General features: G+C 36.5%; 1 protein-coding gene across 1 annotated transcript; it reads left to right on the top strand.

Annotated features, from left to right (window-relative positions):
* Positions 1-12,457: 12,457 nt before the first annotated feature.
* LOC149774184 (uncharacterized) lies at positions 12,458-15,192 on the top strand. Its single transcript, XM_089945709.1, has one exon. It carries the CDS (start codon positions 13,636-13,638, stop codon positions 14,674-14,676), a length of 1,041 nt encoding a protein of 346 aa, XP_089801835.1. The 5' UTR covers positions 12,458-13,635; the 3' UTR covers positions 14,677-15,192.
* Positions 15,193-16,065: the final 873 nt, after the last annotated feature.

Below are 16,065 nucleotides of genomic sequence, written 5' to 3'. Positions count from 1 at the left end.
GGGTGACCAGCTGGGGTGCGTTTTAGTGAGGTTAGCTGTTCTTTTCTTTTTTTCTTCCTCCTGCAAAACATGCCCTAGCTATCATCGTCAGCGTGTTTGCTTTAGGCTATATTGTATGATGTTAATTCCGGCTCGTTCATGCAATTCGTCATTTCTGACCTTTTCAGGTGACTTTGTGACCTTTTCAGGTAACTTTCTGATCTTTTCGGATGACATTTGGATCCTTTTCGGATGACTTAGGGACCGTTTCGGATGACTTTGGGACCGTTTCGTAGTTTTTTCGTACGGATATGGGCCAGAAGGTTCTTAATAGTAATGTTAGCAATATTAATAAAATACATTTAACTCAAAATGCGAGTTTACCACCATTGTTTTCACATTAATTACTACCTCACAATAATTTTCGTTTTTACAGAATTTAGTGTTCAATTTTGTAAAACAGACAGGTGGAGGGAAAATAAACGAATACTTGTTTAGCTCGGTTATTGCAAGTACGAGACACTGAAGATAAATAGAATAAGACGGAGGCCTCTGCATCCTCTGCCCCGCCGGTGTGTCTGGTACGGAAATAGAAGGATTTATCAAAGATATCATTTAAAGAAATTCTACACAGAAGCGAGGGATCATGGGTTTGCTCCAGATATAAAAGTCTGAATGGTAAATGAGTGGATGGTCGAAAAGACAAATGGACGAACAAAACAAATGCCCAAATCGGAGAACTGTGAATGGCAAAGGCACATGTACACTATTAGTCTTAAGTGCGAACCGAATTTCAGAAATATCTTAAAAGGCTGGAAATTAAGTGGGGATACATTGATGTACAAACGGACAAAAATATTAGAAATTGAAGCTATTAGATGATAATAGTACAAGAAACATTTCGCCCACTACATTAATACGTTTACTATGTTTTTTGAAGATATCTTGAATGAATATTTAGTTATATTCCAGAAGAAAAAAACGTGTTTCTGATGGATGGATGAGCAAACGGTCTAAAACGTTAAATAAAAATACTGAAATGGAGATTTATGTAGTGCCTATGAACATCTACACCAATATTTTTTTAATGTGTAACCAAATTTCACAAAGAAATATTAAAATGTGTTGGAGTTTTACCAATGAAACAAAAAACCTGGATAATGAATGGGCGGACGAATGGACAAAAACATAAAATATAGCAGCTGAAGAATTACAGATAACAAAAGGCACACCTGGACGATTAGTGTAATACGTATTCCAGTCTCATATAAATATCATGAACTGAGTTGAAGTTATAAGATATTTATATGTACTTTGGATGTATGCATGTGCAAAGTGTTGACACACACACACACACACACACACACACACACACGAAAACTGAAGAACTGTGACATGCAAACGGTACTTGTACAGCAATACATAACTATAGAATGTTTGGGAGTAATGCTTAGAAAAAGATAGCATGTATGATGGATGGATGGATAGATGGGAGGGTGGGTGGATGGATGAATGGCTGAATAAACTGGATAAAGACGTTTGCTAGCAAACGGCACAGACACACGACAAGTCTAATAGGTGTGCTAAATATTATACATAACTGTCTTAAAACATGTGTGGAGTTATGTTCCGGACGCAGACGTTTGACGGATGGCTGGACGGATGAAACCCGCTGAAATATTCCCTGCTAATTTCGATGTGTCAAATATTTTAGTACTATTTCAAGACCAATGATCAATATAAGGCAGAGCGTATTAAAGCAGCAACTGAAATCGTGATGTTTTTCATTTTACTGATCCTTACATTTGATTGTAATAAGGTTAATTTGCTAATTAATTATGTGATTACATCAGTATTGGTCTTCTTTACCTGTTGTTCATTCACGTGGTGCTTAAGTTAAAAGTTCGTGTTCAGCCATCGTTAACAATTATAGAATTACTTCACGGTGCAAATGATGATCTGCAGATTGCAACAACAAATACCCCTTGTTTTGAATGGTATTGATTTGCTTTGCTTCAGGCAGCTTTTGTCGGAATAAATTGCGTCAGATCTGTATCTGCTTAGTTCGATCTCAAGTTATCAATCATTCTAAGTCCTTCTTACAACTGTTTCAGTGCCAAGAGCTTCCAGGTGGATCGGCATGCTTATTTATTCCCCAGTTTTGCAAAGACAGGGATGGGTCCCAAGGATAGTAAATGTTTGATTTCAGAAAATTGGATTTTCTATCGCGTTATTCAGAATAAAGAAAACCTAACAAACATGCGCGATGATCTCGAAATTGTTATAAATATCTAAGGCAGATTTCTTAGGAGTTTAGTTTCAAATTTGTTGTCTTGTGCTGAAGTTCGCTTGTTTAATATCCTAGACACTTTCAAGACAAATTTTATATTGTCCTTCCAAGTTATCTGAATGCGTGTTCTCCATGACGTTAAGTAAATTATTTTGCATTATGTTGTACACACATGGATATATGTGAGTTTAAATGATATATGAATATGATATTAGAGGAGAATATTTGAATTAGAATTTGAATCTGTCCTTACGTGTTTTTGTTAATAGGGTAGGGTTGTGGGATAAAATTAACTGAGAAAAACACATTTATGCCACGTGTTTTAATATCCTACTGTATTTTACTCACGTGATTGTTCTAACGGTAATCCATATGCACCAGAATTTGACTCATTTTATAGCACTGCGTTGAAAATTTTCGAAGTAAATTTAAAGAATGAGAACAGTCTTTCTAAAGTACTAAGCACCAAAATGGAAAGATTGGTACTTACGTTGGAATACCCATTCCAATTCTGTTTGACTTTTGTTAAAAGCAATGATATTGGTAGATAAATTTGCTAAATTGCATGGTGCGAATACTGGAAAAAGACAGCTGTCAACTATATCATTTTCCCCTTAGCACTCAAATGACTTGTCTGTCTGCTTTAAAAAGAACAACAAGAAAATTGCTTGCATAAGTCTATCGATCACTTTCTGTCTGAACGATAAACTGCACCCAAACTCATGCAACGACGAAATTGACCAGTTAATTTTGGAAGTCAAGATACAAAAACAAAGTTGACTGGTCATTTCAGCAATGGGGGTGGGGTATTTGCATGGAAGCTATGTTCAAGAAACTATATTGCCCTTCATTTACGAATTGAAGAATTCATGGTGCAACCAAGATGCATGTTAATCGAAGACTCTAGGGGTACGCATCAGTTGCGCATGTAAAAGTACAAGTGTGTGTGTGTGTGTGTGTGTGTGTGTGTGTGTGTGAGATGTATTTTCCTGTAAAGTTTTATTTTTTCCGTCACATGTATAAAATGATGTCACGCAAGCGATAATAAGGTATTAAAATTGGGAAGGACTTTTGTAATATAAGCGTACAGATATAATAACTAAAATAACATGCACCAAGCCTTAGTGGCAAGAGTTTAGAGTGTATAAAATTGCATCCTTTACCACAGAAACATAGAAAATACTTCCCGCTCTACAGTTATTACGTACTTCCTAAACCGGGACTGGTATAAGTTGACGTACGGCATACCTCTATGTTACTTTCATGAACTATGACTAAAAGTTCTTTATAAACGGCATTAGGGAAACAGGAAAACAACGCGTTGCTTAAAGCAGACAGCTGATCAAAATGGCTGCTACCATGTATACGAGAAAAGAACTTGAACTAGTTCAAAGTACACGAATTTTAACAGTTATTAAAATGGGGAAAATTGTTTTTTCCAGAGTAGACAGTACTAACTTTTAAAAGTACATTAAATAAATTGTAAAGAAAAAAGCTAAAAGATAGTAATCCACTTCAACTCAGTTCAAGAAATGAAAACGGCCAAGCGGAGAGATGATTCTTTCGAGAGGTGACCATCTGAAGTAAGGCCAAATTGTACATTCTATAACCAAAGTTGCACACATCAGTTACACACATCAATTATACACCAAAAAATATAATTAAAAGGTATTTTAACAACATCTATATGCAAGGTCGTCTTTTTAAATAATACGAATAGCCATTGCGGAAAATCTGGAAAACTCTTTTATTTAAAACATCAAACCATATGGGAAACTGAGTAGGGAACCTTTAATGTTCATAATACCAAAAAGTTATCTGATCGATGTGAAATTAAGCAGGCAATGTAGCCCACAAAGTACCTTTCTGCAATTTCTTGAGATTATATACACATGGCTAGCATTTCTAGCGGTTAACAGCTTTCTGGTTGGCAATATATGTTAAAATACGACGACGACAACAACAAAAATTCAATATATTTTCATAGAAATGTGGTTTTCACTTTCAGCATCTTGTTCAGGATTTGATTGATAAAGCTAAATTCGTTACTTGTGTGTGCGTAAAATGTCTATATGTAAACTTTAACTTAATATCTTTCAATATCACAAAAAAATAATGACATTTAATGTTTAACGTTGCTTCTTATAAATTCATTTTTCAATACCTTGTGTGCAAGCCTTAGACTGGGTTTGGCTTTTGCGCCGGCTTGGCGTATAATACTAATAATTTGTTGATAACATAATTTTACGTCACTTGGAAGACTACGTACCTGGATAATGCGCTATGTTATTTCTGGTGGAGCCAAATAATAAGGTCGTCCGTAAGTTTGGTATGCATGGGTTCCAGACATAAAATCTGGTGGTAATTTTGGATCCAGACAATGTATTTCTTACTTCTTTTACAGCAGCTAAATTTTCCATGCTTCATAAAAAATGTAATTAAAAAAATTGTGAATTATTCTTTCCTAACGAAAACAGACAGACAGACAGACAAACAGACAGACAGACAGAGATCTGACTTTGCAATACCACGGTTTTAGTATCTGTTTAAGTCGTAAAGTTTCAATCAATAAAACGATAGTGGGTGTCTCTCTAAGGGTGTACAGAGTATGTGAATTTAGGAATGAAGCCATTTTGAAATTGAAATCTTTCATTCTTTTCATTCAAAGGTTTCAAAATGTCCCTCTTTTGCTCTACTGAAACTTGTTTTTATCAGTAAAATAGGAGAAACTAATGGATATGTATACTTGTATGTATGATATATATGTTCTTTTATGTTTACAATGTTTTTGCTTTATAATTATATTTTAATTTAGAGGTATGAACTCTGTAGTCTGAAATAAAGAATTCTTATCTTCTTATGTTATCTTCTTATCTTATCTAATGATAATGCCCACACTACATCCAACTAATACAAAGTAACTGTCGTTCTTAGCAGTCAGACCCATCGATGATTCCGAGCTAATTCGCTCATATCGACCAGGTTTGGGGCCGGGCTATAGCCATTGGGTATCGATGTTTGAAAAGACTCACAAAAGGAAAGAACCAATCACTAGAGCAATCGCGATTTAGTCGCATTTACTCAGATGTAGACCAGAAGTGTAAGCCTTCATACTTTCTCCAGGCAGGCAAGACACGAAGCAACGGAGAAACTTCGAGTAAAAGTGGTCATGAAAAACTTGGTAAGGATTCCATTATATATGGGGGTAATTGTTTGAAATGTGTCATTTACGATGGTGTAAGTTATGAGTGACAAAATACTCAGACGATAACACAAATTAACATGGAATGATTCAAGATCAATAGCTAATCGCGAGAGTTACCAATATTTTTCAAGATGTCTGCTTTGGTGACCATAAGGGATGTTCAATCAGTAAGACCAGCTAGGCATCATAATCTTCTGGTAAAACCCCATGCTGATATGACCTGCCATTCAGGAGGAATAGTTGCGTTGTGTTAATTGTGAGGGAAGGAGTGTGTTATTATTAGTTTCCCCCATTTTACTGACAGAAATAAGTGCTGTGATTTAGGAATTGTAAAATTTCAACCACCGCTGACCGTTTTGGTGCGTAGTGATATGACAGGTTTTATAACAATAAACTCGTCCCGCGTGGTGTTTTTCTTGGGCAAGGCACATTGCAGAACTTTCTTCGTCTCTGGGATTTCACTAGAACGAGCTTCATCTGACCCTTCCCGTCCTATTTTAAATATTTTGACATTTATCTAGGGGTATGGAGTCGGAACACATTGCCTATCGATCAGTTGGAGTTCTCCGCCACCGTACGGTGGCGGCATAGGCTAGCCGCTTATTAGCAAACGTAAACGACCTTACATGGGGCCATTGTTACAGGATGAAGCCGGGTTGGGACTGGATTAGGGAAGACACAAAAAGCAACTGCGTTTACAAGATGTTTATTTATAAACGCAATTTAAATATAACAAATCTGACACCATTATAATCAAAAGGTAAGGAAAATTATAAAGTTCCTAACATGGAACTATCAACAATTAACTCAACGAAGAAAACAAAACTTCACATTAATTTAACGAATGTAATTTCAAAACAAACGTGAATTCCTATCACTGATCAACAAAATAAAAGTGACCTACACCTCAATACAAAAAGTCTCGAAGGTATCGTTCAAATAACGATTTACAAAAGAATGTAATTATGGATCGTTCAAATAACGATTCAGAAAAGAATGTAATTATGTATCGTTTAAATAACGATTCAGAAAAGAATGCACTTATGTATCGTTCAAATAACGAATACGAATGAACAACATTATAAACCCATCTATCTTTTACACAACGGCATTGCAATAGGAATGAACAACATTATAAACCTATCGATCGTTCACACAACGGCATTGCAGTAGGAATGAACAACATAAACCTATCAATTGTTCATATAACGATATTTTCATATAACGATATGAATGAATAAAATTATTCGCCTATCGATCGTTCACATAACGATATAGCAATACGTGTAATTACTCACCTATCGATCGTTCACATAACGATATAGCAATACGTGTAATTACTCGCCTATCGATCGTTCACATAACGATATAGCAATACGTAATTATTCGCCTATCGATCGTTCACATAACGATATAGTAATACGTGTAATTACTCGCCTATTGATCGTTCACATAACGATATAGCAATACGTGTAATTACTCGCCTATCGATCGTTCACATAACGATAAAGCAATACGTGTAATTACTCGCCTATTGATCGTTCACATAACGATATAGCAATACGTGTAATTACTCGCCTATTGATCGTTCACATAACGATATAGCAATACGTGTAATTACTCGCCTATCGATCGTTCACATAACGATATAGCAATACGTGTAATTATTCGCCTATCGATTGTTCATATAACGATATAACACGTCGTGTAATTATGAAGGTATCGATCTTTCATATAACAACTTAATAGGGATGAATGACATTATGAACCTATCGATCGTTCATATAACCATAGTAATGAATGGAATGATGAACCTATCGATCGTTCACACAACGATAGTAATGAATGGATTGATGAACCTATCGATCGTTCATATAAAGACATAGCAATAGGGATGAATGACATTATGAACCTATCGATCGTTCAGATAACGACATAGCAATAGGGATGAATGACATGATCCTATCGATCGTAAATATAACGACATAGCAATAGGGATGAATGACAAATGCAATTGTGGAAATAACATGGAACACTACAACTATCTTCGCGCCCATTTGACGACCAAGATGTTAACTCCGGTTCCACGCGCTCTAGTAAATGGTCAGAGAAGCACCCACGCATGGTCCGCTCCTCTCGGTCTGCTGAAGGATCCCCACACATCACAGACCCATTGGTTGCGAAGCCCTGGTCCCTCGCACCGAGAAAACCAGTTCCCTCTTCCGATCCAACGTCGCCAAAACACAGCGTATACGTCACAGTAACCCCCACTGAGTTCTGTGACTCCACATCAAACGATGTACAAGGCATGGCAGGCATGTATAAAGCAGCTCTACAGCTGGTGACTCCACATCAAACGATGTACACGGCATGGCATTTAGGCAGCTCTACAGCTGGAGATTTGCTCCTGTAAAGGGGTGACCGTCCTGACAAGACTTGGCGTAATGTGATTTGTTTATCGAGAATTTGCACTATATGTACACTAGCTGTGACATATGCGCAGCTAGGTACTTAGTTTCCCCGTTGCAAGCCATTTGTTCGTGCATCATGGTCTGAGTTTCGCTCAGGATTTCGAAATAACTAAGCCGAAAAAAATATACCACCCTCGGGTGACGCTGTACGCGGCAACGAAACCCGAGTACATTTTTGACAACATATACATATTGATATATCTCTTACCCAATTCCGTGACATCCATACCTGCAAGAAATCGATACGAAGATGTTTTTGTCTCAGAAATTGCAAGTATGCTATTCGTTATGTCTTTAATCGTCTGACAGACGAGACAACACTCCAGCGTTGAAACAATTTGACTTCGTACTCGAAGTTTGCTTTACGAGTCCTAAGACTATCCAAATCATGCAACCTTCATGTCCGTGATCTCAGAGGTCAAATATCCACGTGATATCATGATCTCAGAGGCCCAATATCCACGTGATATCATGATCTCAGATGTTCAATATCCACGTGATATCAACAATAAACCCTTTCCTATATTGTTGTAGAAAAGATTTGAAAAATATTTAATGAAAGTCAATGTTTGTAGAAAAATGAAATAATATATAATTTTCAACATATTTATTCCGAGAACAACGACCAGAAACCGGTCGAACTCATACCTATCTGTAGAAAGCCCGATTCCTCAACCAGAGAGCACTCGTGAACGCGGTAGTCACTCGATGCCAACAAAACATCGGTGACACGCGCTGTATGACGGATAAATCTGGCTTTCGGTTGGTTGTTGCAACACCGACAGGTTTCTATTGTTGTTCTCAAAATTAAATGTCTGTCTTTTGGTCAACGGTCTGCATGGCCATTATCTCCTTGCTCTGATTTTATGTGTTTGCAATACTTCTTACGGAGAGACATTTTGTCGGTCTAAAGGAAGTTGGTCCATTCAAGGTCTATCTGATACTTTCCTTTGGATTACAAATATCATCTGAGACGCAAGTGTCATCGACTTATATACGAAATATCTCCGGATTTGCTTAATATAACTTCTTTGTATGAATGAAAATTATGAGTTTTGGGGATACTCACGTTCTGCGTGGATGGTGATTGGTGTGACTATAAAAGGGGTAATGATAGAAGGAGCAGTTTTGTTGTACCATTATTTTCCCTGATTCGGTTTTTCTATTCTTGTAACAGTTTGATAATGTATGAATGCTAAATGATGGAGCTTTATTTGATAGTTTGTGGCCTCAAATGGTGAGTGTACAACCCTGTTCTCTAGCAGCTGCAAACCGTTTTGTGTTACCTTAATGCGTATTCCCTTGTCGTTCATGCTTATTTCTTTTATCTCTGAATTTCCTAAAATTATGATTAAAATACTGAAACTCCTTTAAATATGACAACACCGTCCCCCTTTTTCTAGGTATGAAACCACGGAAACTTGAAATTTCTATTATGCTCACCTCACATTTTCAACTTTGGAACCTGAATAACGAGAACAGAAAGTAGTCTGAAACTTTCACCACTTATCATTCAAATGTCGCCAAATCATATTACAGTCTCATCATTATAAACCAAAGTCAGGGTCAACAGGTGCAAACGGTCATGAAATGCAATAGCAGGATGTTTTACTATTTTTGTCAGGTATACCAGCTGAGAAAAACGCCATTCACATATCCTTTATGAAATATATTTTTATGTTGAAAAAGGAAACTTTATATCCAGTAAGCTTCGACAGTGACAGTGAAAACGATTATACATTTGTCTTTCATTTCGGTCTCTGTTTTCATTATGATCTAGACGCAAAAGTGACACCTACAAAAATGCATCTTTACGCGCCCAGTTATTCTCTGAATAATATATTGTATACATTTTAGTTTCATCCCAGTAGGAAATGTTTTGCAAGAGTCACCTTTAAAAATTGTGTACAGTACACCACAGTTCTAATTGTTGTTGTTGTTTTTGTAGGATTAGCGCCATCTGTCAACACACCATAGGCTATACGCGGTGGCCAGTATAACTGATGGAGGAAAACCCCGGTAATAACCACCGACCCACAAAAAGCTACTGGCAAACTCTTTCACATACTAACATTGACCGAGCCTGACACTCGAACCAGCCTGGGTCAGCTACCGTGGCGCGTCCTTGGGCAAGGTACTTTACTCCAAATGACTCGACAAAAAAATAATATACTTGTTTTTTTTTCTGTGCCGTAAAGCACCAAAGCAAACCAAATGTATCTTTAGTACTACCTGGGGTAACCATATGCATTTCTGGCATTTCAAAACAAATTAATTTAAAACAAAAAAGTTTTACCTAAACTGTTTGCATATTTTAACCTGTTTTGTCTGCATCAAGACTGAGAGTGACATACCATGATATTTATGATATCCTTCTTAGATTATATCAAGCATGAAAATGCCCGTATCTACTCAAACAAGTCACGAATATTTTTTTCAGGGCCATGACAGGCTATTTATAAAGCTACAGTGTGAACCAAATGACCCTAATTAAAGTAGAATGGACATCAACGTACGGACAAACAAGTCATATTGAATTACCGTTGTGACTTACAGGGACCTGTTCTTCTTGATTTGTTAAAGATTCTTGTCAAAATATTGTAAGGTTTTCTTTTCAACAGTGTCAAGTTATTTAGAGGTCTCATTTTAAGTCCCCTTTGAAGTTGGTTAACGACATGCGCGTGCTTGAACTGAAAAATGCCATAAAAACGAATTCCATGGTGTTAGTTAACCCGTTCCAGGCTAACTATTATATATCGTAAATTTTGGTCTCATTTCCTCATTGAAGGTCAGATAGCCGGTGCTGTGTCAGTCATTATAATGCATTTTCAGCCCGAACTATTGTATTTGTGCAGGTAAGATGTTATCGTTGTGGTATTGTTATAGTTTAAACGATTTTGAACTGTGTATAGTGTTTTTGACATGTTTTACATTTAATCAGCGCTTGTTTGTGTTGTGCCTGTTGTGAAAATCCAAGCTTGAAGATGGGAAAGATTTCGTCCATCTGAAAGGGTAACTATATGTTAAAAAACACAATAATTAGTTTATATATTTTGTGTCATTTTGTCATATTTTTACACACTCTGTAAATTGGTTAAATCTTTATTAGTATTTTATGCGCATGCATTTAAAACAAGTTTTTTGTTTGTCTTAGTTATTAAATTTAAAACAATGAAACGGAGAATAATGAAGAAACAACAAATGGAAAACTGCATAAGAGAGTGGAAGTAGATAGGCAAGTAGCCACGCGGTTAACCGTTCTGAATAAATATAATTCTCCTATAATCTCAAGATTAATATGTGAACCGTTGAATGCTTTAATAAATTCAGTTTACTGGGATAAGTAAATAAAAAATATGAATGAAACCGAACAATTTATAATTTAAACGAAAAGAATAATTAAAACATGAGAACTTCTGTTAGTCATTGTCCGATGTGGTTCATTTTGGAACAAATTAACGCAATATATATATATATATATATATGTATATATATATATATATATATATATATATATATATATATATATATATATATATATATATATATCGATTTAATACTAGTAAACGGTATTCTGCAATCCTTTACTTTAAAATAAGTTTATGGTCCGCTATCAAAAGCATAGACAAACATAAGGTCATGAACTCAGATAGAGGTAATTTAAATCCGTCTAGAGGATACATGAGCACTTGTTCATGAATATTTGACGCGAACATGTTCCTTTCAGTTCAATTCATGCTTTATACTAAACGTGTGTTTGCTTGTAATGTATAATAAAGAAAAAAATGTATGTTTGAGTACGGTGCCGCTGTAAAACACTAATTAAAATGCATTTACACTGCTTATTTTAATTCATATACACTTTTTCCTTTTCAGCTTTCAGACCCCACGTGCCTGCGTAGATTCTATAAATGGCATGCTAAGGATATAAAATTCATTGTGTACTGGTCTATACGGTCATCCGGATACATTTGGGCTTTGATTCTTTCGGCAACGGTGCAAACTCGGCCAGAATTGCAATAGAACTAGGAAGTTTTAAATTTAGGATCTCATTATGTATTTTAGACTAAATCATATTCAAAAGTACCCTTTATGCACCCATGGAAAAAAATAGATAACTCTAAAACAGAATCCTACCTTGCTGACAATTTATACAAATTAGCGGTTTTTATCAAGCAAAGTTGTAAGAAGGACAACGGATAAAACAAAGTTATGAACGTCCTCGAATACTGCGCTTTTTGGTAAGAAAATTAAACAGTTATGTAAGAATAATAATCACATACGCGTGTAACAATACGTCCATTAGATTAAATAATATTGAGTCGATCAAGTAGGGCGAGGCTAATCAACAAGGCTTTGTTTAGAATAGTTTATGCGTACCATAAGTTTTATCAGATCAGTTCCATCTGAGTTCATGCTTTATTGCGTATTATTTTGTGTGCACAAAGTTTAATGTCCTACAGCACTGAGATTCATATAGGTTCACCATTTTGTCTTACGTTTAAGTCGAGTCGAACTTCAAACAACATAGACCCTGATTTGTCGTCACATAATGCGATAGTAAATCAGGTACTATGTTGCTTGTTATACTAGTAACTTCTTACAGACTACACAGACCCAGATACCCAGATCTGCCAGCGCATTATGTGACGGCTCATTTAGGTCTGTGCAACTTGCAGTTAGACTCGACTTGTAAGAGAACAAAATCATCTGTTGGGCATTGATGGTGTGGATTCGCATAACAATTCCCACAACTCTAGACTAATTAATGCGTGAAGATTACTGAAATGTACGAATTTTACAGAAGCTCTGATTATAGTTCTTTTTTAGCTTCAATTTCCATTTGCTAAAGTATGCTCTCTCTCTCCCCAAATCGGTTCATACATTTATAAGTGGTAGCACATGGGGAAACGTACGACAGGGCGAACAGACCGAATGTACCTTTCGTGTATTTCAGGTACAACCGGGATTATCGCAGACCTGACGCGAGTCTTAACACAAAAGAGTGGATGAACAAAACAAAGGAAGGATACTTGTTCAGACTTTGTACATGTTTGTTAAAAGGTCTTCGTAGAAGCCGTTAGACTGTTCGTATTCTGCAAATCTACGACTGATTTAAGGTTAAATAAGTTGTAAAACTGTCCTGGCGGCTACTCTGGATATTATTAGGATAGGACAAGACAGAATACTATATGAAATGCACGTCTTGTACTTACTGCTATATGTCTTATATCAGACTGTTGTTCTTTCTAATAACGTCACTATAATATGGGAACGCTGCCGACAATAGCTGGTATAGTATCGGTATAGACCAAGCAATCATCGTTCAGACTATTTTAAGCTGCTAGGCTTCCTCGAAGAACTTAACTGTTTCTGGAGCTAACAACCGACAAATTACAGATTGTTTTTATGTGAGCCGACACTCAGCGTTGAGCTGGCATTTCATGTCTGAAGGATCCAATGTATAGATTTTTAATTCAAGATTGTAGATGATTTCAGAATTTACGACTGTGCAGTCGTATTTGGATATCTTAGTTGGAAACTGTGTTCTGAACATTTTCTTTTGCCGTTATTTTCTTGCGAATGGAAATGCTCATTTGGATTTGATTAAAAAACAGAACTTTTTTTTATAAATAAACAACCGCAAAAAATCGATTAACTTGTGTAAAACGGAGATAGAACGTACCAACATGGAGGTGGAACAGGTCAGCATGCAAACTTTCAATATATTTTTGGCAATAGCTAGTGGTAAATTGAGACAGGTTAACTATGTTGTGGAAAGGTTTGGCGCTACTGAAGAAAGAAATTACGTCGGCCGTACGCCGCTGGTTCATACAGTATGTGAAGCAAAAGATGATGTCAGAACCCAGCTCGTGCGAATATTCGTACGTTCCGGATGTGACGTAAATGCTGCCGACAATAAGGGTCGTACTGCGCTCATGTACGCGTGCATGGATCCGGATAAGGTAGATTTGGTCAGAATACTTTCGAGACAACAGAATTGTGACCCAAATATGCAGGACTGTGATGGATGCACCGCCATAATGCATGCAGTAGCAGCTGGGAATGTCTCTGCGGTAAGAGCCCTTCTGAATACGAATGCCACGAAAAAGTTCACAGATCTTTCAATCAGAAACAGTAATGCTTTAAACGTACTCGATCTCTGTGTGAAGTTACAGCAACCAGAGTGCTGCAAAGTGCTTGTTCATGAAGGAAATGCCAATACAAAGACAGTGAAAGATCGGGTGGCATTACTGAAGTTACTAGATGACAAAAACTGTGCAATCAAACTTACTGCCCCTTTTACTCCTGCTTTTGGACGCCCTCAGTCTAAAACTTCCAGAAGATACAGCAGCTCTTCAAATGCCCTGCTCGAGGAAAACCAGCAGCAGTGTACAGACGGCAGGTATGCGGGCAGAGAAACACCTATAGCATCACTTTCTCGTGCTGGAAGTTTCAATCGCAGTAATAGCAATATCTACCGTCCATTGGGAGACAACATAAACAGTGTCAGCCCTCTCTTTGGGCAAAAGGACGTTTTCGCAGTCACGAACACGCCGCGTGCACTGAAACGGGCACTGACTCCAATTAACAGGATGTCACCACGGCAGATAGGCATGCTTCCCGAGGAATCTGGTTTCGGAAATCGTACGCGACTACCCAGCATTCCTAGCGGGAAAAGACTTTATCTTGTGACAGCTAGTAAAACTTTGGAAACGGATGAGTTTTGATCGAATAACTTCTGTGCATTGGTATTATTGTAGAAACGTGGGTACAAGACCCAATCCCGTGAGTGTAGGAGTTTTTCCAGATTATTGGGATCGGATTGTTACACGTCATTTTCACAGAGAAATTAACCAAGGTGGATCAAATTTTATGGAATATCTTGCTACAGTGAGCAGTTCTGAATGATTTGAAATATTTCTCATTTGAAAAAGAGCCCATCATAAGCCCATTGGGACCTCATACCCAATTAGCACCTTAATTCAGTAAGAACTTTGTGTCTTTATTAATCTCCGTTGTCAATATAAGCTGCTTCAGTGCCTGTAATATTGTTTTAATGTTTGCCCAATCTCGTCCCATCCAGTCGATTCTGCCTTAGTATAGAAGTAGCAATGAGATGTAAATCTGCCAGCCCAAACGTTTGGGGTTATGTGGCAACTATAATATTCTTCTCCTGTTGGGCAAAGCATTTTCTTACGCAACATACTGTTTTCAATATGCAAACATTAAAAGATTTAAATATTCTTGAGAATTCATGAAGGTTATAAACATTATTGTTAAGATGCAACTATAACTACACACTTCACAATTTGATATGTTAAGACACTTTTCATTGCAGAGTAGTGTAAGAATCCGCAGTCGCTCAGTGATTAGTATCCTAGACTTGTGGTTGAAAGGAGGCGGGTTCGAATCCTGCCATTGGACTAGTCCGGGTCGGATACCATGGTGCATCATTGGGCAATGTACTTTACTCTAATCGCGCCGGGTCCAATTTATCTAATTAAGTTGCTGTTCCGTAAAATACGAAATCAAACAATTATCCTTCTACAATAATATCGTAATAAAGAAATTTAGAAGAAAAACAAACACACACAAAAACATGCTGCGTTCGTTACGTGCTGCAGCTTCGAGTCCAACTTATTTGTTATTATTATTATTATTATTATTATTATTCATAAAATCGGACGGTTTAATCGATTTCATTAATAAAAATTATTTACAATGGTAGAAGTAGTATTAAAACAAGAACAAAGCCTCAACAAAAGAACAACAACAACAACAACAATAATAATAATAATAATAATAAATAAATAAATAAATGGTGGCATTTAAAGTCGCACCGTTATTGTCACGAATGCAGCACGCTCTTGTTATTATTATTATTATTATTATTTTTATTAATAATGAACATACGTGAACAATTCATTTATTAATGTTGATTAAGAGAGATTAGTTTTAGAAAAAAGATCAAGAAATAATAAAAACAATATTACAAATTTAAATGAACTTTAATTTCAAGTTTACGCCGCTATCAGTTTTAAGGCGGTATTAGTAACGTTTTCTGGCGTATTATTGCGTTTCCTTTAAAAACAATTATACAAAAAATAGAATAATGT

The sequence above is a fragment of the Sinohyriopsis cumingii genome, unplaced genomic scaffold (genome assembly GCF_028554795.1).
Source record: "Sinohyriopsis cumingii isolate HCF-2022 unplaced genomic scaffold, ASM2855479v2 utg000400l, whole genome shotgun sequence".
Taxonomy (NCBI): Eukaryota; Metazoa; Mollusca; class Bivalvia; order Unionida; family Unionidae; genus Sinohyriopsis; species Sinohyriopsis cumingii.
The sequence above is the reverse complement of the archived record's forward strand: the minus strand, read 5'-3'. Positions and strand labels throughout refer to the sequence as shown.